The sequence below is a fragment of the Adiantum capillus-veneris genome, chromosome 16 (assembly GCF_014529385.1).
Source record: "Adiantum capillus-veneris isolate H3 chromosome 16, ASM1452938v2, whole genome shotgun sequence".
Lineage (NCBI taxonomy): Eukaryota > Viridiplantae > Streptophyta > Polypodiopsida > Polypodiales > Pteridaceae > Adiantum > Adiantum capillus-veneris.
The window spans coordinates 154,049,563-154,076,538 of record NC_140946.1 but is presented as its reverse complement, the minus strand read 5'-3'; the positions used below and the strand labels follow the sequence as shown (position 1 = coordinate 154,076,538).

The window sequence follows — 26,976 nt, the reverse complement described above, 5'->3', positions numbered from 1 at the left end:
CCCACGGGTTCTTTTTCATGAGAAAGACTCTAACAAACTCTAACTTTGACATGCCAAGTATTGAAACCCATAACCCTTGAAGTTTTGAATACCCTCTTTGCCCATTATGTGAGTGAAGGGAGGTATTATCCAAGTATACATGACAATGTCTAACCCTTTTACAAATAAATCCATACAATGTCACAACCATAGAAATAAATCGATGCATATATATTAGAGGAGTGTCCAAGGAGCATTAATGAAACTTTGTAATCACTATATATTAAATAAACAAGGAGATAGTTACACATTTGATGCTCATTACCACAACGAGTTTGTTGCGATGGAAGATATGCAAAAATACAAGGTTCACGCGGGTAGCACAAAGCATTTGAAGAGATTTTAGCGGCTATAGATGTGCAAGAAATTGCTAGAGGGTTTTGAGAGCATTAAGTAAACCCAAAAGTACATAACTACTTCCACATGTTACCCCATGACAATAAAAACTGAACTCCATGTGAACTCAAGAACACCAAAAAAGCTTCTCCCCCAACTTGACAATTTGATTTACATGATGCCCATACTTATCAAGAAACACACACTAGCATGATGTTGATGCCTTGGCCTTGGATGATCAATCAAGTGATGGCGATGCAATTTTCCTTCTTTTATAAATGGACGTGGAAATTTGTCAAACAACACATGTAGTTGATCCCATATGAACCCCAATGTGTCTATTAGTATTGTGGCTAGCTTTCTCTCATGATCATTGGTTGGCTTCATGTAAGCCTTCTCAATAACCTTAACAATCAATTAATAAGAGACTTATCAGAGGTTATACTTAACAATAACCTTGCCATGTAATTTAATATAAGATTTAGGGAAAATAACCAAATACCCTGTAATTTGAAAAGTATCCCTTAAACTTGTAGAAATTCCTAAATACCCTGCAATTTGAAAAATATCCCTTAAACTTGTAGAAATTCCCAAAATACCTTGTAATTTGAAAAAATCCAAAAATGCCCCTCAAGTTTGGACTAAAATTCCCAATATGCCTTTCAAATTTTCCAAAATTCCCAATCTACCCCTTGTGATAATAGAAAGCATGGCAAAAACGGTAATCCTTTACAAGTTTCTATACAAAGCACTCTATTCAATAGATTAAGCATGTCAGACTATGGATTCTCAAATGATATTATGGGCTCATGAGATAAAATAGCTCAATATTAACAGGCAAATGCTACCATTTTTGGGTATGGGGATGCTTATCTTGGCTAACAACTTTGTAAACATGTGTTTATGTTTTTGTATATTAGTTCTGGAGAAATTGGAGCAATTCTTTGTAAAAAATAGCACAAGGGAATTACATCGTAATTTCCCCCCCTAAGATTTAACTAGAGAGAGACCTACTGGGAGGAGTGCATGCAAAACCATAAACCCGCTTTCTTCATGGGAGTTTGTTGTTGTTCTAATGCAGCGAGTGCTGCTCTGCTTGAGCTTGCAGAGCGGGAGCAGGAGCTTCCACCCTGCTGCTTCATCTTTCTCCGGTTATCCTGCTCGGAGTTTCGGCTTAGTCCGTGCCCGCTTTGTCTCTTTGCTTGCCCAGGACGAGTTCTCGGACGATGAGTATGGCTACGAAGATAGAAAAGTACGTATGCAATTGAGAGAGAGAGAGAGAGAGAGAGAGAGAGAGAGAGAGAGAGAGAGAGGGGAAATGAAACGAAACGAAACGTTCTCCCAAAGCCCAGAATGACAATATTTACAACCATCATATGCATGGTACTCTGTCTAGAACAAAAGTTAACAAAGCTAGAAAAGTGCAATGTATGCATTGCGTGTAACAATGGGGACAAAATTAGATGAGGAGAGGGCTGCAAATCAATCAGTGAGGTTGTTACAGAGGAAAGGGTAAGAGTACCACAGAGTTGGGGCGCGCGCACACACAGACACACACACACACACACACACACACACAGAGAGAGAGAGAGAGAGAGAGAGAGAGAGAGAGAGAGAGAGAGAGAGAGAGAGAGAGAGAGAGAGACGTCTATAAAAGGCCGAAGTCGGCATGAGACAAATTAAAGTACATGAGGTGGGTGTCCTCTGTGTATCCGTAAAGGATAAAAGGTAGAAAAGTAAAAGTGACTATCCTATATGATGACTGGTCATTGGGGGAGGTACAAGGGTAGGGATGGAGCTCTAAAACTGAGGAAAAGATGCAATCCTATATGCTGGGGTAGAATGTACAATCATAAGATGAAATGCTATCCTATCTCTGCTCCAACCAGTGCCATAATTCGGGTGTAGTACAGGATGCATGGGCGGGTAGGGTGTGAACAATCCTCGTAAGATGGTTGTTGGATCTGCAAAAGCTCGGAGGCATCTCTCCTCTAAAGATCTATAGTAGTGCTCCTGGATCTCTGGATCTTGCTCTGGTGTAGGCGAGGCGCCTTGCATCCATGGGTACGGGGGTGTCTGCGAGCTCGGGCCTCCTTAGCTTGCTGCAGAGTCACTCCTTTCTGGATGGTCGGAGGTGGTGGTGTTGCTATGGTCCTCTGAAAAGTCCGTGAGTTGTGTCTGGCGCTCATCTCTCACAGCTGATGCTACATGGAGGAGGGAGTCCCGATGCTGCTGTATCTCAAGGAGAACGCGGCTGAACTGTCGCTGGTCTCTGGACTCAAAAATATGATGTAGAGTGGGTTGATCTGCAAACAAGGTCGGGTATCTGCCTCTGATCTCCTCATGTGCTCTACATCTGCAAACGCAGTGCTCCTCGCTCTCAATCTCTACTGTGTAGAGTTTGCATATCCTCTCTGCTCTGGGGACGTGTAGCTCGTTCTGCCTCAATCTCTAATTGGTGTGACGATACTCTGAGTTGTCCGATGGCGACCCGTGCTCTATGTGGCATGTAGATATCCATGTATCTCGGTCTTTGGATGAACCCATCTCCTAGGATAGTCAGGAAGGGATCCATGTCTCCCTAATGTAGAGTTGCCAGAGGTCCTGTCTGAGAGAGAGAGAGAGAGAGAGAGAGAGAGAGAGAGAGAGAGAGAGAGAGAGAGAGAGAGAGAGAGAGGCCTCGTGGGTGGCAGTCATCTTGATGCTACCCTCGATGATTGCTTGCCCACAGAGCGGTAGCCTGGTTGCCCTTTGCTTGACATTGCTGGGCGGTCTCCTTTGCACTACGTGCCCCTCCTTGACCTGCAAAGCTGTTACCACTTCCCTCGCTATGTGTGGTAGTGTTACTACGTCCTTACGTGATAGCCTTGCCATTGACCACTATAGAACCAACCCCCCCCCCCCCCCCCCCCCCCCCCCCCCCCCCCCCCCCCCCCCCCCCCCCCCTCCCCGCCCCTTGGCCTCGACAAAAAAAAGAACCCCTAAAAACACCCAAAAGTCCTTTTTTCTTTCACTTTTTGTAATGTGCAACGGAAGTGATAAAAGGTGATAACTCGGGATGAGTGCTCAGTATGTACAAAAGGTTCCGTTTAGTTCAGAGAGAGGTGCAATAGACTAGAGAAAGAAGAGAGATTCTATGAGTGATAGAGGGAGAAAGAAGACTAAAAACTGGTTGGGGTCCCAAACCACCCTCTAAGGCCCCCCTCTTTATGCTAGAGAGGTATTTGCTTTAGATTGCACAAATGTTAATACAATGGATCTAGATGTTGAGATGCTAATGGGATTTTGTAGTAGATGCTTGGATCTGTGAGTCTTAAGGAGGTCTGAGAATGCAACGCTAGTGAATCTGACTTGGATCTGCGACTGTGAGGAGGCTATGGGCTGATCTCCTAATGCCGATGTCGAGGGTGTTGATGATGACGATGTAGATGGGCTGAGATTTGAAAGTGTTGGTTGATTTGACGGCTGAAATCTGCAGTGGTTGATTTGATACAAAACGCTATGGTTTAGGGGTTGATATTACTAATGCTAGGGCGACTGTAGGGCCAAAAAACAGTAGTGCTGGTTGCTGGTCTTGCTGGCAAGGGGTTGGATTTGCTGCCATGCTGAAAAACGCCAGGGGATGATGATATTGATGGGCTGACTGCCCATAGGGGACTTGTGCCATTGTGGTAATGGCTTATGTCTTAATGGTGAGCCTAGGCTCACCTTTATAGGGAAATAAGGCTGAGTTGAGTAGAAGCATGCTTGAGACCCCATGACTTATATTATGCTGGCTAAATGTCAATTATCAATAAGTTAATAAACCTACTGACAAGAGGTGTTTCACATGCTAATCTACCTAGGCCAGATACAAATGCTAATGAATGGGAACACTCCCGAGTGTCTACACCTAACAGACATTGGCTGTGCTCGTGCAATCAGAGGTTATGCAACTTATCGAAAGTTCCTGGACATGCATGTCTTGTGTACATGTGCACAAGGGTGCCGTAACACTTCCTAGGTTGTCCTAAACCCTAGAAGTAGGAGTTAGCGTGTCCACATGCACATAGGGCTAGGTGTGCACGTGACATCCCCTCTTTTCAAGGTGAGGTATTGGTATCGAGCTGCGTGGCTTCCTTGTAGTCCACCAACAACTCTGAGGAATTTGTGAAGAAATCTTTGTCGGCCCACTTTGTTGCGTGGGTGCTATTGCTAAATTAGCTTTATTTGAAAGAAATATAATTCTAAATGAATTATTGGATTAAAGTGAGGGTTTTCTTGCTTGAGACATGAAGAAAGATAATTGTAAAAGAATTATTGGATTTATTTGTGAGAGGGTTTTTCTTGCTCGAGACATCCGAGTACAAAAATTTCTAGTGTGTCATTTAGAGCAACGAGGAGAGTACTTTGAACGGGAATATGTGTAGGGCCACCAAGAACAGGTACCTTTGATGCGTCACATTGGATGGGTGACAAAGAGCATCGACAATAAGTGTTCAACCATCCGGAACGGACATCTTTGATTTGTCATGGGATGGGTGATATAGAACATCGCGAAGAAAATTGTTCCGTAAGCTTGGTGAGAAAGGACTAGGGTGATGGGTATTCCCGATGCATCACATGGTGGGTAACGAGAGCATCGCAAAGGGAATATTCCATAGGTAGGAGGTATTCCGAACGGAATTAGAATTGTGCACAAGAAATGAGGTAAGCATCATGGGATGGGTGATATAGAGCATCGTGAAGGAGATTGTACCGCTTGGTGAGAAAGGACTAGGGTGATGGGTATTCCCGATGCATCACAGGGTGGGTAGTGGGAGCATTGAAAAGGGAATATTCCATATCAGGAGGTATTCCGAATGGAATTAGAATTGTGCACAAGAAATGAGGCAAGCACTTGAATGAAGATGGGTCTAGAGAAAACCTGAAATGCAGTTGCTTTGTGAAAAAGCGAGTTGCTTTTCAGGAAAGCAGATGCTTTCTCGTAAAGGAGTCTATGTTAGCATTGCATCTGTGCATGAGATTGCATTTAGGGACGCCTAGGTTGTGATTGTGTAAGCATGGTTTTAAGCTTATAAGTTTTACTGATTTTTTAGCAGGTTAAGACCATTTTTCTTTTAAAGTGCTTGGCAGCCACATATACAAAGAGCAACAAAACCTAGGGCCCCCATTTGGATCGTTTGTAGCTAGCGCTTCGCAGTAGAAGATCAGTCCTAGCGTTTGTGCATTAGATCAGCCAGCGCACCAACATTCAACCCTCGCGTTTTTGCTTCAAAAACCGTGAGATCAGCCCAACTCGTGCAAATTGCGACAAATCAGCCCAATGTTTTCTGTTTTCAGCTCATCTCCTCTCCGAAGACGCCACGAATTCGCTAACGCGACCTCCCGTTGCAGCCTGGAGTTATTGGGGCAGCCCATCGAGCCTCTCCTCAGCCATTCCCTCACTGCATCGAGCGTTCCCATTGCTGCCCATCAATTGCTCCATCATCAATTGCGTTTTCAGACTTTCTTTTCATGACAGATTGGCTGCATTTTGCGTGCTAGATCTGCATTTTTGCAGCTAACCTATAGCCCTTGATTCCTCTCACATCGGCAACGGTGTGGGGGGCCGTGGAGAGGGTTGGTTGGGACTCCATCGGGTGTCATTCTCCTCCCCTCTCTCTCTCTCTCTCCACATCTCTATCGCTCTCTCTCATTCCTTCTCTTTAGGCAAAGTGAAAGGAACCATCATTCATGCTAAAGCAATCACCAATGCAAAGAAAAGAAGTAAAAAGATTTGTGGAAGTGTTCACCATTTCAATTCCGCTCCACCTGGCATTGGTATCAGAGCTTTGTGATTTTGCACTAATGTGCTAATCTATGAATTTTTTTCTCTCTCTAGTGTTGGGAGTATGTTGTAGCGTCTAGCCCAAGGACACTTGGTTATGGCTTATTTTTGGTTATGCTAGTGAAAAAAATTATGGTTTTGACAACGCTTTGATGGTTATAGTTATACTTATGTTTATGCTTATGCATCAGGGAACTGCAAGACCTGCCATTGTGCGTAGGACCGTGTGCCTTGAGCGTAGGAAACGCAAACACTGTCTACCGGGGGTTACAATTGTAGTGCGCTTGCGTGAGGGTAGTTGCCGTGGTGTGTGCGCTCGACCACCTTGACATAAAGAAATCCTTGCATGGAATATAGTCATAAATTCTTCGACATGATAGATCGCATCATTGAAGACATGCATTGGAAACATGAAGATGTTGATTGCGAGTATCAGGATTTGTTAGCATCCTATGACGACAAAGGAAGGCGCCATCCAAATCAGCCTATTAGCTTTGGAGTCTTGGCATTGTTTGCACAACCATCTTTCCCATCTGCTTGGAGAATTTCATCATTCCAGAAGAGGCATTGCATCGTCATTGATCTGTATACATCTTTGGCAGTACATTGGGTCCACACCATCTATGTAAGGTGCAACGGAATGAATGCTGAACTTTGCTCAAGCTGAGTGCTCCGAACTGTGCTCAAGGTTCCTTTTACTTACGGAAGGGAGAGCCTTCCGTTCCTTTAGTGAGAGAGTGCAATGGACGCAAACAAAGTGAATGAACACTGTGTGTGAAGGTGCATGAGAATGAGAGATAGAGAGAGAGAGGAGAATACGATACTAGAGACGTAAAACCCTCCTCCAAGGGCCCCACTCTCGATGGTGAGAGTGGTCTACTATTGATTGCACAATGTGGTACAAGATGCTGATGCAAATCTAATGGGCTATGTCGAGGTTGACGGTGTGGATGACGAGGACAAGACTATGGCTGAAATCTGCATGCTTCAAACCGGTAACTGGCACCCAATCAGGGGATAGTCTGTTGACTTGATGGCTGAAAAACTTGTTGCTTCCTATGGCTGAAAATGCTGTTCTTATGCTGCTACAAACGCTGATTGGCTGGATTCAAAAACGCTGGCTAGGCTGCTTGAAAAATGCCAACTGCTGTGGTACAAAAACGCTAATGGCTGGCTGCTGTAAACGCTGTCTTGGAGGCTTAGAAAACGCTGAAATGTAGGCTCTGAAACGCTGTACCAATGGCTGGAAATCGCTGAAGTCTTAGGCTGCAAAAACGCTGAGTAGGTTTGCTTGAAAACGCTAGATGCAGGTCTTGGAAAACGCTAGGCTAAGGGCTGATAAAAAACGCTGGTATGCTGCTGGTGAATCGCCAAGGGAAGGGGCTGAAATCGCTGAGTTTCCCTTCTTGAAAACGGCATGTCCTTGGGCTTGTCTTGCGTGAGAATTTGCCTGTTGAGCAATGCTCCTGCTGCCTCTTCTGCCAAAAAGTGCTAGCTTTGGTTTGCTTATATATTATCTTAGCAAAATTGCCCTACCTAGTTCCCAACAAAAGTCGCTTAATAAATAAGTGAAAAATGTCAAAAATAGGGAAAATAGGTTTAATGCACTAGAAAATTCCCTTGATGGATTTTGATGGATTGTAATGGTAATGCTGATGATCATGCTGTGTGCAACCGGAGGATATGCATCTAATTTAAGTGACTGGTCATGCACGGTCTGCGAATAGACTCACAAAAGTGCCAGATCACTTCCTATTCTATACTGACTTGACTGAACTGAACCCTGGTCATGCTGTAGCTTGTCCACGGACACATAGGGTTGGATCTGTCACGTGACATCCCCTCCTTTTCAAAGTGAGATATTGGTACCGAACTGTATGGCGTCGAGGGAGATCGCTAATAACATTCGGAATCCTCGAAAGGACTCTTCGTTGGCCCACTCTAATGTGTGGGTCGTGCGATACTTGAACTTCATAAAGGTCTGCAAAGTCTTTTTCTTTGGGCCGCGCCGAAAGAGAAAATCTTCTGTGGCTTCTTCCATGCTTCAACTTCGTCTTTAGTCATGCGTCTACCTTCTTCAAGAATCTCCGTGGCTGAAATTTCCTGAAACCACTTCCAACACAAAAACATGAACATACGCATTCCATGTAAAGTGACTGGAAAAACTCGTCTTCTCTAAAGATTGTGCATGCAATGTAGATGAACATAGAGACGGAGTGCCAAATTGTTCATCAAACACACGCAAACAGTGAGATCGAATCTTGACTTTCTGATCTAAATCAATCAACTATGGCAAATCAGAATGGAAATGCCCATGCTTGGTGCTTATACTTTCATGTGTTCTTGCTACGACTGTGTCGTGCCAAGGAAGAGACATGGAATGTGACTTCCTTGAATTCATACTTTTCAGCTTTTCATGAACAATCCACATACATCCGTGCTCATTCATGAATGAAACGTGCTCAACGTACAATATGTCATGCCTAGGAAAAGGGATCACGTAAAGACGCTGACTAAAATACAGGAAACGATCACGAATGAAACACCCGATCAATGCGTGTTGACTAATCATGCGAACACATAATACTCCCTGTGAGGGTTCTTTGGACCTAGGCTCGAGAGCCAAGATCGATTCGTTGTGTTTGATCGAATCTGCCTAGGGGTTTGTTGTGCACCTCATCTCAAAAGCCAAGATCGATTCTTCGTGATCGATCGAATCTGCAACGAGGTTAGCTTCGCTAGAAAAAGCATCAACTAAACCATCATCCTGGTGAACAATCACGTCTTGATCATACAAATCATCATGCTTGTGAGAAATCACATCGTGGTCATCATGCAAATCATCATGCTGGTCAGTGTCATCTAAATCATCACGCTCATCATTATCATTCAAATCATCATGGTTATCATCATGCAAATCTTGTGTATCATGCTTTGGAGAAGACGAGACCAAGAGAGTCTTCTTCTCTTGAATCTGTTCAATCTTCGCCTGCACATTAGAAATGAGAGATGGAGAATGAACAACTTGCTCTCCACGAATGACAATGGGAGAGTCGCTTTTGGCATTGAAAGTGAACGTATTTTCCGCCCAATCAATGAGAGGGTTATGCTCACGAAACCATCAAATGCCCAAAATCATATCACATCCTAAAAGAGGAGAGACAAAAATTTTTCTACGGAAAGCAACTTGTTGAATTGTGAACAACACATCAAGGCACTCTTTTGTGATGAGAGAGTCCATACCGGGAGCGAAGCCAGAGACCTCGACAGGAGATTTCTGACTAACCTCTAGGCGGGCTCTCGCAACAAGAGGGACTGATCACATCATGCATACTGCGTAAGTCAAACAATATGACAAAATGCTGCCCCGTCATATAAACATAACATTTAATAAGAGACTTATCAATGGGAGGGTCATGAGAAACTTGGGGCGCACTTGTGTTCTCATTTATTGCATTGACAGAGGAAGTGGGTTCTGTGGATTCTTTAGATTCATTAGAGTCAAGCTTAGGACATGTTCTTTTTATGTGACCCTTAATGTGACAATGAAAACAACGACCTTCCTTAGAATAAGTGCTTTGCTCTTTCGACGTGATGTATTATCCTCTTAGAATTCCTTGTGCTACCTTGTCATCTGGAGTGAGCTTAGGTTTAGCAATTGTGTTAGCTTTACCCTAGGTTCATTGGAAGAGTTCTTTTCTGAGAGACTATTGGAAGATTGGTTAGAAGAGTTACCGTTCTTACCATTCTTACCGTTCTTACCGTTTTGAGGGTTCTGAGAGGTACTTGTCGAAGTCTTGTTTTCCTTAGGCTTTCCCTTGTTGTGCTTCATCTCCTGTGCGAGAGCAATCGCTACCGCCTTGTTGAGATCGATTGGATCGAGCACCTCGACATCATACTTGATATACTCGTCCAATCCATAAAGGAATGCCTCCTTGCGCTCTGCATCCGATTTACGTAATTGCGTGCCGAGCTGCAAAACACGATTAGAGAAAGACATAACTGGCATACCATTTTGCTTGAGACCGCGCCAATTGTCCTTCAACCGTGCTAGGTACTGGGGGGGGGCATAAATTGCGCCTTGAGCTTGTCTTGGAAATCGGCCCAATTGAAGGAAAGGGGCATGAATTTGTCGGCTTCCTCTAGGTGCGCGGCTAACCATGCCTCTTGCCATGCGTGGTACCAATTAATGGCATCACTGGCAAGGTACATAGCTACCGTCAAAACTTTGCTATTTCTTGTCTTCTTAGTTGTCGCAAAATAAGCATTAAATTGATGCAACCAAGAATGAATAACCGTAGCATCCATCTTACCATTATACTTACTGAATTGGATCTTCTCTGTGACTGGGTTGTTGGAGTCCGAATCTCGGCTTGGGCCACTTGATGAACTACCAACATCTTTGGCTGGCTCAGACTTCGAAGCGAGAACCTGTCAAACCAATTCTTGCGTGCGTAGGTCTCTCTAAACCTCACGATCGGCCTCCAAGGCCGCTCGTCTTTCTTCGGCTGCCTCCTTTCTTTGTGCTTTTCTTCTTTTCGTGCATCACGCTCGCACTACAAGGCAATGCGAGTCGTTTCTTGTTGTGCCATCATGTCCATCATCGATTTCACCAAAGCCTCCATAGGATTTGGTGCAATCCCTGGCGTAGATGGTGAAGGGGGAGGGTCAGGAAAACCTTCATGGTGAGGAAATTCTTCTTCACTACTTTCATGCCCATCACCTCCATGTGAAGTATCCATTCCGCTTCGGGTGATGATCATACACCGTGAACTTTGGTTCTTAAGTTCACGAGGAACTTGGGTTCTTGTGGGTCTTGGGTTCTTGAGGTTCTTGGGGGTCTTGAGGTTCTTCTTTTGCTTGCAATCTGTGTTAGAGAAGGATCCTCTTGTCACCCGAGTTCTGCTGTTTTACGCGGGCGCACCCCTTGGCGGCCTTCCGCTCACACCAAGGTTGCTTTCTTCCACCTCACGTCGATTGGCCGGTCGCTAAGTGCACGGTCCGCTCTCAATGAGTGAAAAGAGGCACAAAGGGAGGCTGGACAAGCCCTTCTTTCTTGGGTTTTCTGTCACTCTTCAAAAACACGTAACAAGCCAAAACAAATTCTGTGGTTCTTGTGGTTCATTCCTTGAGTGATACAGAACACTTCCAAAGCTCTGATACCAATGTAAGGTGCAGTGGAATGAATGTTGAACTTTGTTCAAGATGAGTGCTCGGAACTGTGCTCAAGGTTCCTTTTACTTACGGAAGGGAGAGCCTTCCGTCCCTTTAGTGAGAGAGTCCAAGGGCCCCACTCTCGATGGCGAGAGTGGTCTACTATTGATTGCACAATCTGGTACAAGATGCTGATGCAAATCTAATGGGCTATGTCGAGGTCGACGGCGTGGACGAGACTATGGCTGAAATCTGCATGCTTCGAACCGGTAACTGTGGCACCCAATCAGGGGATGGTCTGTTGACTGGATGGCTGAAAAACTCGTTGCTTCCTATGGCTGAAAACGCTGTTCTTATGCTGCTACAAACGTTGATTGGCTGGATTCAAAAACATTGGCTAGGCTGCTTGAAAAATGCCAACTGCTGTGGTACAAAAAACGCTAATGGCTGGCTGCTGTAAACGTTGTCTTGGAGGCTTAGAAAACGCTTGAAATGCAGGCTCTGAAACGCTGTACCAATGGCTGGAAATCGCTGAAGTCTTAGGCTGCCAAAACGCTGAGCAGGTTGGCTTGAAAACACTAGATGCAGGTCTTGGAAAACGCCAGGCTAAGGGCTGATAAAAAACTCTGGTATGCTGCTCGTGAATCGCCAAGGGAAGGGGCTGAAATCGTTGAGTTTCCCTTGTTGAAAACGCCAGGTCCTTGGGCTTGTCTTGTGTGAGAATTGGCCTGTTGAGCAATGCTCCTGCTGCCTCTTCTGCCAGAAAGTGCTAGCTTTGGTTTGCTTATATATTATCTTAGCAAAATTGCCCTACCTAGTTCCCAACAAAAGTCACTTAATAAATAAGTGAAAAATGTCAAAAATGGGGACACATAGGGTTGGATGTGTCACCTGACAATCTACATCTTCTTAGCAATTGGTAGCAATCAATCTGGAGCCAAAGGATTCCAAACTGAGGCAACCACCGCAGGGGTTCTCAGGCATTGTGAGACTACATTTGCAGCCACATCCGTTGTAGAGACGAGGATTCATCTAGAGCTTCCATCATAGGCAATCTAGTCGAAGCCCCAAGAGGAGTCTCTATCTTTGAGGAGTTATCTGGCGGTTTCATGAGACATCATACAGAGGACTTGCCATGGTTCGAGGGCATTCCAAAGGAGTGTCTATCTTCATCTCCCATTTGGAGTTGCTCTCGGCAATCTTCCCACGTAGCGGCAACATAGGCTGGCCGGTAACCTTCGTGGACATCGGCGTTTGCATATCCAGCCATTCACTCTATGTGCATTCATTTGGTTTGCAGTTTGGTTCACACCATCCGAGTTTGGGCAACAAAGGTGTTAGACTTACACCACTCTGCTGCTTCACAGGTCTAGGGCATACTTGTACGGCTAGTATGTCTCCGGGCTGGCCACCCATCTAGGTTGTACTTGGTCCGGCCGCCCGAGTTTGGGGCCGGCCGCCCACTTTGTCCGGGCGCCCTCATATATTTCCATATATCATTTTCTTGTTGGGTTGTGGAGGATTTTTCCAGCCATTGCCCTACCTCCCATTGGGCACCTGTTTATGGGGCCAACGGGGTACTATATCTGATCATCGTATGGGCTTCTACTCATGGTGGTCATGGGGGGCTGATCGCCCCCTCTTCACCATATCCAGCGTTTGTGCTCCCTCTCTCTCTCTCTCTCTCTCTCTCTCTCTCTCTCTCTCTCTCTTAGACAGCTTCCATCACGACGGAATGCTTTGCCATCTGCGTTTTTGCAGGAAACCTTCAGATCTGCGGTTCCCTCTGCTAATGCTAGGGCTTGGACCCCTTTTCCTTGCCGGAAATGCCCCTTTTCCATTTGCATTTTTGATCCAAATCTGCCTTTCTTAACAGGTGCTGCGTTTTTGCAGCAGGAAGGGAGCGCTTAGCTTTTCAACCCCAGATCTTGCCACCACTTTCCCGGCCTTGGCATCTGGTGCTTTGCTGGTCCTGTTCCTCTTCAAATCATTCAGATTTCAGCCATAAACCCTTGCTGTTTTTTCTTTGCTTTCAGCCCTCCGACGGCTGTGCACACAGAGATAAACTCTCTCTACACCCTGTGCACTGCTCCGGACCATGCCGGGAGTGTACGAGCATGCTGAAAATTGTTGGACAGCGGCGTTTTCATCACTTCGCAGTTGCGTTTTTGGATGGACAGCAGCCTCTTGGCTTGTTTTTCATAGAGGATGAAGTTACCTCCTGCGAGGACACCATCCGGTGGTGGTCCATGCGGTCTCTTTGTGACTGTTGCAGTACAAGGTAGTTTCGAGATCGGCTTGATCATACGTCAATTGCGCACGCATCAGGCATTACGCGACTACATCCGGAGTCACCCGGAGCTTGGCTTGGATGGTAGTGCAGTTGCTCTTCTACACTCCTGATCATTTGGATTGCTACGTTCAGAGTTACTTACACTCACCCTCGGTAAGTGTCAAAACTGGTGACGTGGCATGCTCGGACACACTCACATTGGCTGGTAGCAGGCCCGTAAAATGCGGAGACAGGCTGACGTGGTAGAGCGTACGGACTCTGTGCTTTTGCGTGAGAGATGATGATGTGGCAACGTACGGAAATCCTTGATTTCACGCTGACTGAATTAGCAGCTTTTGGGAATAACTGCTTTTGGGAACCATGCTTTTGATTTTGAAGCTTTTGGGGCTCTGCTTTTAGCATCCCTTGTAACCTTTATAATGGGGCTCCCTCTGCAGAGCATCTGGACGCAGAGTCTGAGAGCGAGCACCCGCGGGAGTTGTACTTTGCTCAAAGATTAATATAAAAAGAAATACCGAAAGAGGCGCCAGTCTTTGGGGCCAATACCTCTTGGCGGAACTACGCCGGGCTGTGTCGACTTAATTGTGAAGTGTGAACTGTTTTGAAGTGAATCTCTGCCGTGTCGCAGTAGAATCTTGACTTGGAGTGTCCAAGTTTGTTACAGATACTCCTCAGATTGTGAACCTTTACCTTCAAGCATTCGGTTTAGCATAGTCTACTCCAATAGAACCCCGATTTCAGCATGGGTGGAATTTGGTGCAGCGGGCTTGCACAAGAGGGGAGTCACTCCGCTCCTTTGTCAACAGATTGCCCCTATTTTTGATCTTAAAGTCACTGATGTCCTATTGCGTTTCAGGGATACTGTGGGCTGACAATATTCTGCTGTAATGAATTTAAGATTTGGAATCCCCGATAATATGATACTGACTTGTACTTGACTTGTTTGAGTGCAGGAACTAATAAGACGAAATGACTGCAGCATTTCGGTCTGATAAATCTCTATAGACATGATTGCAATAAGGATTAGTTAATCGGGCATCTGTGAGGTCCCAACTGGATCTAGATGCAATTGCTAAATACGTTGCTGATTAATCATGGTCTGAGATTGGAATGATTTTTGAATGTGATTTGTCTTGTGATGTCCTGTGATGTCAAGTGATGTCGTGTGAAGTCTTGTGATGTGACTGTCGATTGGTACATGTTATAGATGTGTTGTTCTTAGTGCGCCGATACTAACAGTCAGTGTCTGCTAAGACAGTTTATGGCCTCTGTCTGTTTTGCAAGCGTAATCGAGGGTGATTACAATGCTTTCAAGAGGGGGGTATGTCACAAACTGGTGACGTGCATGCTCGGACACACTCACATTGGTTGGCAGTAGGCCTGTAAAACACGGAGACAGGTTGACGTGGCAGTCCTGGAATTTCCGGCGCAAAATGCGGAGACAGGTTGACGTGGCAGAACGTACGGACTCCCTGCTTTTGCGTGAGAGAGGATGACGTGGCAGCATACGAAAATCCCTGATTTCATGCTGGCTGAATTAGCAGCTTTTGGGAATAACTGCTTTTGATTTTGAAGCTTTTGGGGCTTTGCTTTTAGCATCCCTTGTAACCTTTATAATGAACCCAAGGGGGCTCCCTCTGCAGAGCATCTGGATGCACAGTCTGAGAGCGAGCACCCGCGGAAGTTGTACTTTGCTCAAAGATTAATATAAAAAGAAATATCGAAAGGGGTGCCGGTCTTTGGGGCCAATATCTCTTGGCACGGAGCTACGCCGGGCCATCTCAGCTTAATTGTGAAGTGTGAACTGTTTTGAAGTGAATCTCTGCTCTGTCGCAGTAGAATCTTGACTTGGAGTGTCTAAGTTTGTTACAGTAACCTTACTGCAGACTTATTCCCCGACCTGGGCAGTAGGCTCTCCCAGCTCATTCACATTGAGAGCCACACCGAGTTGCGGTTTGATGGCTTTGTTGGCGTGGATTCTTTTTTGGTTGACACCGGAGATTGGAGGCATGAGATACATGCAAGACGGCGTAGACAGATTGGTCTGGCCTTTCCTCTTGTCAGAGGATCTTCACAACGCAAACTGGTCAGTCCGGCTTCCCTTCTTCTACAGGATGATTATAGTGCAGACATCTTGGTCTGACCACACCTCTTCTCAGAGGCCCTTCATAGTGCAGATTGTTGAGTTTGGCTTTCCCCTCATCTTGGATTACCCTACCTACTGACACGACACTATCCGGTGTTGGTCCGTGCTGTCTATTGGTGACTGTTGCTGCTTACTGTAGCTTCTACAGTGCAGACTGCTTAGTCTGGCTTTCCTTGATTCGGAGGACATTAACGGCGTAGATTGCTACATCTGGCCTTCTTGGAGTTTTACATTGCTGAGCCTGTGTGGCCACATTGGGTTACAGGTTTATGCATTGCAAGGTTGGATCAACACGTACGTACGGCTCAGTTCCGTACTGTATAGACGTTCTGTACGGATCCGTACTGTACGGAACGATCCGTACGGTGCTGTTTAATTTTTTTTTTTGGTCTAGCTTTTCGTGTGGCTGAGGGTTTCGCATAGGCTAGGTGAGCAGTTTTGGGGCTTTAATTTTAAGACGTTTGAACACCAAGACCAGTTGCAGAAACTCTTCACTGCATAGAAATTGCATGTTGCAGAAACAGGTGGGTAGGTAAATTCTGTCTCTCTCTCTCTCTCTCTCTCTTCTCCGAGTTCCTCTTGCAGGCTCCCTCTCTCTCTCTCTCTTTCTCTCACTCATGTCTGTCTTGTTGCTTGCGATAGAATCATCATGCCTAAGCCATGCAACCCGTATTGGAAGGAGCATACCAATGTCATCCTCATTATCAACACTCCAGGCCAAGCGGATTTCAGCACTCGACGATGGCAATGCAAGTACTGCAATTTTCAGCTCACGAGTACAATTTCTCGTGTTGTCAAGCACCTGACAGGCATTGGCACGACCAACAATTGTGGAGGGTGCAGAAAGGTTCCACAGGATATTAGGGACAAGCTGATTGCAGAGAATTTTCCGGAAGTACCAACACCAAAAAAAAATACAGGTGGACAACACACACAGGATGCTTTTCATGATGCTCTTATTAGGGATTTTGGTGGTTCATCTTCCGAGGTTCAAGAGGAGTAGCCCACTGTGCAGGAGGAGAAGGATGGAGGTGATATGGATGCACGTTGGCAAAGCACCTTGCCTTCGCGTGTGAACTCTCTTTCTTGGGTGAAGGAGCGTCAAAAGGTGGCTGAGATGGAGATTGCTCGCACTCTCATTGAGTGCAACATCTCCTTCAATGTTTTGAGGACTGAGCAGTGGAAGAGGATGGTCCGGACTATAGCTTATGTTGGCCACACAGATTCGTGATCAGGGTGGAGTATAAGAAGATGCGCACTACAATGCTTGATGAGTAGAAGGCTTTGATAGATAAGGCTCTGGTCCCGGTCAAGGCCGGTTGGCAGCAATTTAAGTGCACCATCATATCAGATGGCTGGAGTGATGTTCGTAGGTGTCTTGACCATCATTAATATTCTTGTGTTGTCTTATGTCTTGGCACATACTTCTTGCACGCTGTGGATGCAGGGAAGGCCGGAGAGCGCATCAGTGGTGAGTTTATCTTTGGGCACATCAAGAAAGCTATTGATGAGATTGGGCCAGAGAATGTGGTACAGGTTGTGACTGACAATGCCTCAAATTGTAAGCTTATGGGTGAAATGGTCGAGGAAGCTTATCCTTGGATTTCTTGGACTCCATGTGCTGCGCATTGTCTTGACTTACTTATGGAGGATATAGGCAAGTTGCCTTGGGTATTGCCTATTGTTACAGATGCCACTAAGATGACCACCTTTTTCCGCAAAAAGCTTTAGCTATTCTCAGGAGCCACAATACACTTGACATGGTGCGGCCCTCGAAGATCAGGTTTGCTTATATGTATTTAGTGCTACAGAGACTCTTCAAATTGAGGGATCCACTTCTTCAGACAGTCGTGGACTTGAAGTGGAGATTGATGCATCACTTGCAGTCGGAGCCCACTAAATACATACAACGACCGGTGCTCGATGGACACAGCTTCAGAGTTTGACAGTGGCATTGCAGGCAGTGTATGTGCTTCTTCGAGTCACAGACATGGAGGGCTCTACATTGGGCTTAGTCTATCATCTCTTCATGGAGATGAAGAGACACATTACAGAGTGCAAGTCTTTGACACAGGACTGATAAGCATGCTCCAGACCTAGATAGTGCTCGAAGGGAGAGAATTCGTAAAGGGAAGCTTCTTGTTCGTTCTTCTCGGAAACTGGCAAACGATGTTGTTCGTCTGATTGGGGCTTCGACAGATGTAGTAGAGGATGATCTACATAAGGCACATGTGTCTGTGATGGCAAAGCCAGAGTACGACAAAGAGGGCAATGTCCTGACGAATGGGGACTTGGTCTCTTCAACAGAGTCTTCATCTGCATCTGATGATAATTTTTGAGGATGGGGCCATCACATGGATGATGGGCTAGCTTTGAGCTAGCTATTTAGTGCTTTCTACTACTATATAGATAGACTTTTTGAGTAGGATGGTTTCATTTATGACTTTTGTACGCTCCATGAGGAACCTTTTGTTATGGCTTGGGCCTTGTAGGCTATCACCTATGTCATTTGATGTTTTCAGTATTGGTGTGTTCACTGTTCATTGTTATTTCAGATCTCATTTGACTCTTGAGCTTTGATGTTCTTGTTCAATTATCAATATCGTCTTAACTTTTAAGTCTCTTACAATAGTTACACAATATGTGGTTGTCTTGTAAAACATGTCTTTGAATGTCTCTATAAGTTGTTGGCTTCTCTCTTGTTTTTTATTGGAAATGTCCTAGAAAATTTAGTACTTGGCGGTTTTTTTACAAGAGTACGTATTTTGATGTACATAAAATTTTTTCCTGGTACCACCTTGATGCATTGACAAGCTTTAGTCATTGTCATGACAGTTCGTGGGCTTCCCCATTTTCTCCAGACGGTTTGACTACAGACACCGCATATCCTATTGGGCAGGACACTTGTAGGTCTATTGGCACTTCTTTACGACAAGCACTTGTTTTCACACTCAATTCGGGACCTTCACGCAATATCTTCACACTGCATTAGCGGAGTAAACAATTTGCTACATTGCTCCTAACGGCACTTTACCATTGAGATTTCTTGGCGGTTGGGACACCCTTGACTGCTGCTACACTCGTGGAGTTCGTCGGAGTATTGTCTTTCAGTGGACATCGCAGCAGACATCTTCATCATTTGCCTCACATCTTCGGCTTCATGCGGCTTGTTGAGCATCATGTGCTGAGAGAAGGTGTTAGACTTACACTCTGCTGCTTCACAGGTCTAGGGCATACTTGTACGGCTAGTATATCTCCGGGCTGGCCACTCATAGTCTAGGTTGTACCTGGTCCGAGCGCCCGAGTTTGGGGCCGGCCGTCCACTTTGTCTGGGTGCCCTCATATATTTCCATATATCATTTTCTTGTTGGGTTGTGGGGGATTTTACCAGCCATTGCCCTACCTCCCCTTGGGCACCTATTTATGGGGCGAGGGGGGTACCCACTTCCATTATATCTGATCATTGTACGAGTCTTCTGCTCATGGTAGTCATGGGGGGCTGATCGTCCCCTCTTCACCATATCCAGCGTTTGTGCTCTCTCTCTCTCTCTCTCTCTCTCTCTCTCTCTCACGCTTACGCACACGCGCGCACTCACAAAAGGCTGGCCGGTAACCAAGAAGGGCATCATTGATCCAAGAGGCAGTCTATTGTTTGCGAGTAGAGGCATCATCACCATCCTTGTGTGACATTTCCACATCACCTAGGGGAGCCTCTCTCAAAAGTCGCCATGGAGGACATCATTTAGAAGGAACTTCATTCGAAACAATCTTATGGCGTGCATGGAGTTTGGTACCAGTACCTCACCTTAAGCAAGAGGGGATGTCATGTGGACATGCTTCTATGTGCCACATGGACATGCTTCATTGACTTCTAGAGCCAATTTTCCAATTTTGGAACCCTCTTGTATAAATGGTTTTCAATTTTGGAACCCTCTTCTATAAATGCTTCGTACACGCGTTTTGATAGATGTTGTTACACTACGGTGGGCGTTTGGCATGACGTGCATGTAGTTTTAGGTTAGAGGAATCCAATGAGCCATTCCCCACGTCAATCGGATTCCCGAGTGGGCAGATGTGCGACAATCTCACCAAGAAACTTAGCCCTAGTGAAGTTTATTTAATAAATCATTTTATGATTTATTTTTATAACTTTGTCCTCCAGTTTTTCCGTACCTAAGCCTTCAGAAGTTCTTAAGCCCAATTCTCACCTATAAAGGGAGCAAGGGAGCGTAGCGTTTGGATCATCTGTAGGCTGTAGCTAGCGCGAGGCAGTAGCAGGTCAGTCCTAGTGTTTGTGGATCAGTGTAGCAGGGCTACAATGTCACTGACACAGGACAAGCAGTTAGTTGCAGTTGGGCTGGGGTCACACTGGACTGACTCTCTCCTGGGCAATGACACGTGGCAAGTGATACGAATGGTCGTCTAGTGGACACCGTGGCCAGGTCAAGGCCAGAGATAGGCTTAGCTGGATTGGATATCGGCTAGCCGTTGGTGGCTCCTCAGATATGAGTGGTTGGTTCTAGGATCTACTTTGTATGGTTTAACGTTTAGTCTCGAGTCTCGAGTCTAGAGTTCTGCATGCCACTGGCACTCTCTCTGCACATTGGAGCCTCGACACCCCCATTGTACCTGGAGTCCTGAGCTTGGAGCCGTGTGTGCTGCCAGCTAGAGTTGTATGGTTCTTTGAGTTTGTTGAGTTGCTTTGAGTTGAGTCTGCAGTTGTGTTTTGAGTCGTATCGTGTCTCGAGTCGTATTCCACTTCTGTGTTTGAGTCATGTTCCTGTGTTATGTTTCTTCTATTGGAGTGAGGTTTCATGCATACTGCACTGAGGAGCACCCACTCTAGAGAGGTCGGTTGGTTTCGACTGGGTTGGGCTGCTTTAGCTTGGTCCAATCTAGTTTCACCTTGTCCCGCTTAGTCTAGACCTGCTGGTCCAGTCTCTCGTCTTGGTCTAGTAGTCTCTCGATCTAGTCTAGTTCTCTCTCGTCCAGGTCTAGCCAAGTGGTCCAGTCACTCGCCTTGGTCTAGTGGCGTTTGGGCTAGTGTCCAGTAAGTTATAGGTCTTCGATCCCAAAGCTTGGGTGGGCTAGTTCTCTCTCGTCCAGGTCTAGCCAAGTGGTCCAGTCACTTGCCTTGGTCTAGTGGAGTTTGGGCCAGTGTCCGGTAAGTTATAGGTCTTCCAACCCAAGGCTTGGGTGGGCTTCTGGTTATTGTATGACACATACAAGGCAGTTAAAAGAGCAAGAAAGCCCACTACTAAGTCCTCTAAGGTACTACCACAGGAAGCGTCAACCCTTCGTGCCAAGCAGAAGTCCACCAGCTCCATTACCCCTACCTTCCCCCTCAACCAGTTCTAGACTGTTCTACACCTCCCCAGTCACCTCCATTAATAAACTTCTCATCCACTATGTTATAGCAAGCTCCAATGCAACAAGCTCCTGCACAAGCTCCAGTGCAACAAGCTCCTGCTTAGACAGCCATGGAGGAGCTCACAAGCGTTCTAGCTAAGGTGACTATTAAGTTTCCAATTTTCAAGGGTCTCTCCACAGAGGATGCTGACGACCATGCTCGGAGGTTTGTTTCTCTCTGTAGAGGTCGTGGCCTCAACCGAGAAGATGCCTACTTAGTACTCTTCCCATCTACCTTGGATGGAGTAGCAAACAAGTGGTACAGTCAATTTGCTGAAAACCACTTTGCTACTTGGGCCACATTTAGACAACACTTTTGTGAAGCTTTCAGGCCAGGGGACTTCCAAGAAAAGGTTCTAGAAGAGTTGGCCAACCTGAAGCTTTAGCCCAAACAGACTTTTGCAGAACTCATGACCATAACAAAGTCTCTTGTCGCCAAGCTTCCTCAGCAACCAGGCGAGTTTATGGTCAAGAAATGGGTAGAGAAGGCTCTTCCAAAGACTTCTTAGCAAAAACTCAGAGAGAATCTCCGACCTGACGCCAACTTGGAGAAGTTTGTTGCTGTTGCTACTAGGTTGAGACTGCCTCTGTACTTTTGGAAAGTTCATCTAATCCTTTAACTTCTTTACGCAGGGAGCTCGAAGCCCTGAAGTTACAACGAGCTCTTCAAGAGGAGAGATCATTCTCTCTTCGACAGGAGAAGCCCCCTCATCAAGAGGCCCTGGAACATATTAAGCGCGAGCTAGAAGAGTTAACGACTCAACAGGAGTCTTAGGCTGTGGTATGGTGTACCTCATGTTGTTCGCCAGGGCACCATCCACATGAATGCTCCCTTCGGGCTTATTGTCACTTCTGTGAAAAGTCTAGAGTTTGGACATGAGGACAAGGATTGCTACTACCTCAAGGGATTGCGCCAAATACAACAAAGTCTTGTTCCTACTCTTCAACAAGGGCTAGCATCTGCCTATGGCCATCCAAACCACATGCTACCCTTGCCGACAGCCCCTCCTATGCAAGGTATGCAAAGCACTTTTCCCTTTCATAGCTTTTATCATGCGAATGCTCCCTCTGCCCCGCAAAGCTTCTACGCCTCCACCTCCACCTCCATGCATCAGGAGCAAGGACCACCCCGCCAATCGGCTTACCCATCGAATCGGCCCATTATGTGCTACAGATGTGGGGAATATGGACATTACCAAAGCAAATGCCCCCTACCAGAAGGGTCCCCTCCTTGCCATCATTGCCCTGAAGCGAAGGATCATCAAAATAAGGATTGTCCTAAACTTCGTGCATCCACGGCTTTGAGCCCAAGTCAAAACCAAAACGAGTTTACCTTTCCCAAGCTCAATTTGATAGCAGTTAGCACCATTCCTTAGCCGTCCCCGTCTGCCCATGTGGTAACCCCTTAAAATAAGTTGCAGTTGGTAGAGGAGTCAGCGGGCGTCCTCACTCGGGCCCAAAGAGTTGAAAGCGCGAAGGAGAGGCTACTAAGAGATGCGCGAGGTGAAAGAGTGCAGGTCTGGGCCTGATGTAGCCAGGCGTGAGTGCAGGAAGGGGGTAGCGCTGAAGATCGAAAACAGCAGAGAGAGAGGGCTCGCACGATTTGGGAAAAACTCACTTGTTGAGTTTTTGGGCTTTCCCACTTTTATTATAAGTGACCTTTAAAAAATGTGTCCAAGTTCAATGTACTTCGCATGGAGGTGATGAGCATGGAGGTGGCGAAGAATAATTCTTTCCACCAGGAGGTTTTTCCGACCCTCCCCCTTCCCCTTCTACGCCAAGGTTTGCACCAAATCCTATGGAGGTTTTGGTCAAGACGATGATGGACATGATGTTACAACAAGAAGCGCAACGCGCCACCTTGGAGTGCGAGCGCGAAGAAAGAAAGGCAAATTTGGATTGCGAACGCGACGAAAGAAAAGCAGAATTGGATCGCGAGCGCAAAGAAAGAAAGGCAGAGAAAGTTAGCCTTAGAGCGTGAGCACGAGCAAGCGCGCTTGGCGGCTGAAGACAGAAGGGTAGCCTTGGAGCGTGAGCGTGAGCAAGCGCGCTTGGCAGCTGAAGATAGATGAGCTACCTTGGAGTTAGAGCGTGAGGCGCAGAGAGACTAAAGCATGCAAGAGTTGGTCCTACAAGTACTCACCTCGAAACCCGAGTCGGCCAAAGATGTTGGTGGTTCATGAAGTGGCGCAAGCCGAGATTCAAACTCCAACAACCCTGTCACAGAGAAGATCACGTTCAATAAGTATGACGGTAAGATGGAGGCTAGTGTTATTCATTCTTGGTTGCATCAATTTAATGCTTATTTTGCGACAACTAAGAAGACAGGAAATAGCAAGGTTTTAACGGCAGCCATGTACCTTGCCAGTGATGCCATTATTTGGTACCACGCATGGCAACAGGCACAGTTGGCCGCGCACCTAGAGGCAGCCGATGAAGACGCGCCCCTTTCCTTCAATTGGGCCGACTTCCAAGACAAGCTCAAGGCGCGATTTATGCCACCTCAGTACCTAGCACGATTGGAGGACGATTGGCGCAGCCTCAAGCAGAATGGTTTGCCAGTTATGTCTTTTTCTAACCGTGTTTTGCAGCTCGGCACCCAATTATGCAAATCGGTTGATGAGCGCAAGAAGGCTTTCATTTTTGGATTGGACGACTATATCAGGTTTGATGTCGAAGTCCTCGATCCCGTAGATCTCAACAAGGTGGTAATGATTGCTCTTGCACAGGAGATGAAGCACAATAAGGGAAATCCGAAGGAGAACAAGACTTCTCAAGGTACCACTCAGACTTCTCAGAACCCTCATAATGGTAAGAATGTTAAGAATGGTAACTCTTTTAAGCAATTTTCCTCTAGTCTCTCAGAAAAGAACTCTCCAAATGAACCTAAGGGTAAAGCAAACACAATTGCTAAACCTAAGCTCACTCGAGATGAAAAGACAGAACAAGGAATTTTAGGAGGAAACATCACGTCGGAAGAACAAAGCATTTATTCTAAGGAAGGTCAATGTTATCATTGTCACATCAAGGGTCACATAAAAAGAACATGTCTTAAGCTTGACTCTAATGAATCTAAAGAACCCACAGAACCCACATCCTCTGTCAATGCAATAAATGAGAACACGAGTGACACCCAAGTTTCTCATGATCCTCCCATTGATGTGTTAGGTGCAGCGGAATGAATGTTTGCGCTTTGCTCAAGATGAGTGTTCCGAACTGTGCTCAAGGTTCCTTTTGTTCTTATGGAAGGGAGAGCCTTCCGTTCTTAATGAGAGAATGCTATGATCACAAACAAATTGAATGGACACTGTGCGTGCAAGTGTATGAGACTGAGAGATAGAGAGAGAAGAGAGATACGACACCAGAGACGTTGTAAAACCCTCCTCCGAAGGCCCCACTCTCGTCGGCGAGAGTGGTCTACTTATGATTGCACAAACTGGTACAAACTGAATGCATGTGACTGATGCAAGTCTAGGCTATGTCGACGATGACGACGGTGATGACGAAGTTGACCTAAGGGCTGAAATCTGCAATCTTTCTACTGCTGTCCAAAAACGCATTGGGCTGAAATCTGCTGCGGGTCCAAAAACGCTGATTTTTGGGGCTGTTTCTGTAGGTCTTTGGTGCTGAATTTCTGCAGGTTTAGGGCTGAAAACAGAGGTTCATTAAGGCTGAAAACTGAGGGCTGAATCTGCTACCTTTAGGGGCTGAATCTTGTTGGTCTTTCTACTGCTGAAAGTCGCTAGGCTGAAGACTGCAAAGGCAGCAATCTGCAAACGCTTGATCTTCAGAAAACGCTAGAGATGAAGGCTTCCCAAAAACGCTAGCTGATGTTTTGTCAAAAACGCTAGAAGCTGGGCTTTGCTGGCGAGGGTGCTGATGCAAAACGCTAGGCACTCGGGGGTATGGCGATGATGTGCTGGTGCAAAAACGCCAGGCAATGGTTGATAAAGAAACGCTAGGATGGGGGGGGATCTACTGCTTGGAGGGACTCCTCCAAGGCTTGGTCTTGCTGAGAAGTTGCCTGCTGAGCTTGGCTCCTGTTGCCTCTTCTGCTAAATAGTGCTAGTTTAGGTTTGCTTATATACAAACTTACTCAATTTGCCCTACCTACTTTCCAACAAAAGTCAATGAAAAAATAATAAGTGGAAAATGTCAAAAAATGCACTGGAAAATTCCCCTGATGGAATGACCACCTGATACCGGAACGGCCGGCCGGAACGGCTCTGGAACGGCCAACTCTCAAAAATGGGAAGAAATAGGCAGTTTTTTGCAAATTTGCAATGAACATTAGGTGTTTTTTTAGTGTGCAAGGACTCAAAAATTAAAATGCACCCCCTCACACCCATTCCCTTCTCAAGCATTATTTGGGTGTTTTTTATGCCTCCCGTTCCGCGCCGTTCCCGTTCCGGACCCCTGGCCGTTCCCCTGTTCCGCGAGGGTCCCCGTCGCCGTTCCCGTTCCGCGTTCCGCGTTCCGGGTAACTCTGGTTGAACCTGTCCATGAAACTATACAGTACATGGCGAGCGACATCTTCGAGGACTCTCTCAGTGAAAGGGGTCGGAAATCCATTCGGGATTGTGACCTTATTCAGAGCCCGGTAGTCGACGCAAACGCAAATTTTGTTGGACTGCTTCTTTGGGGCAATAACCATAGGGGACAACCATTCTGAGTGCTTTACTGGTACAATAATACCTGCTTCTTGCATCTTTTCCAACTCGATTTTGACTGCTTTTGCATACTTGGGATTCAGTTTGTAAGCCCTTCCTGTGACTGGCTTAGCCCCCTCAACCAGAGGAATTGTGTGGACTCCTAGCTCTATTGGGATTCCTTCCAAATCGTGGTAAGACCAGGCAAACACATCCTTGAAAGAGTGCATGAAAGAGATTACCTGGTCGAGTATAGCGGGATGATCCCATAACCAAGCGGCTAACAAGATGGGCTGATGGTTGTCAGGGCCGCCTAGGTTGACCTCTCTGACTGGGTCAGGCGGTGCAGTGGGCGAGGCTGCGTCAGGGAGAGAAGACCGTGCCGCCTCTGTGAGCTTCTGGACATTATGAGCTGGCGTCTGATCAATGTTGAAATCAGCATACTCTTCCTGCAACCATCCTGGATGGAAGCTTTGCGAATGGTAAATCCTTAGATACCTCAAAGTGCTCCGGCATGGGTGGAGAGTCAGATGGAGTGGAGGCTAAGGAGGGAACTGGGGTGTTGACCAACTCTTGCAAGGGATACTTTTTCCCCCTTCTATGGTGTGTTATAGGCTCACCCAGGCCGAAGGTTTCTATCAAGGGACCCTTTGAAGGATGGTCATCAGAGACCAGCCCACTTGGTTCTGGCGCACTTGGCTGACTGGGATTACTGGCTTCAGGTGTAGGATCAGGAAAAGAAGGTGAATCTGCTGGCAAGGGTTGAAGAGAGACTACATAGCATGGCATTGAAGATGTAGCTTCTAACCACTGCAGTAAGTCTTCATCGGACCCATAAGGAGGGACCGGCTGCTCCAAGTCAGGGTTGGACTCTACTGATAAAGAGTTATGCTGAACGACCGGATCCATACCTCCTTTGAGACGAATTTGTTGCATTGGAGAGCCAGGAGTATGTATCCACATGGCGTCGTTTCCCCAGTCGTGAAGTGCTTTCGTATGTCGCAACCATGGCCTACCGATCAGCAAGGGATAACCTCCCTCTACCTGGGGAAGATTAACTACCACAAAATCCAAGTTAAAACTGAAATCTTGTACCTTCAAAGGCACCTTATCGACTATGCCCACTGGGTAGACTGTTCTC

General features: G+C 46.2%; 1 protein-coding gene across 2 annotated transcripts in view; it reads left to right on the top strand.

Annotated features, from left to right (window-relative positions):
- The first annotated feature begins 1,384 nt into the window (after window positions 1-1,384).
- LOC147440094 (DExH-box ATP-dependent RNA helicase DExH3-like) overlaps window positions 1,385-26,976 on the top strand; it is a 226,516-nt gene continuing 200,924 nt past the window's right edge. For both annotated transcript variants that reach the window (XM_086483840.1, XM_086483839.1), the window contains exon 1: window positions 1,385-1,627. In XM_086483840.1, coding sequence (XP_086339966.1) covers window positions 1,451-1,627 — 177 coding nt within the window. In that variant the 5' untranslated portion in view covers window positions 1,385-1,450. The remainder of the gene's footprint in view (window positions 1,628-26,976) is intronic.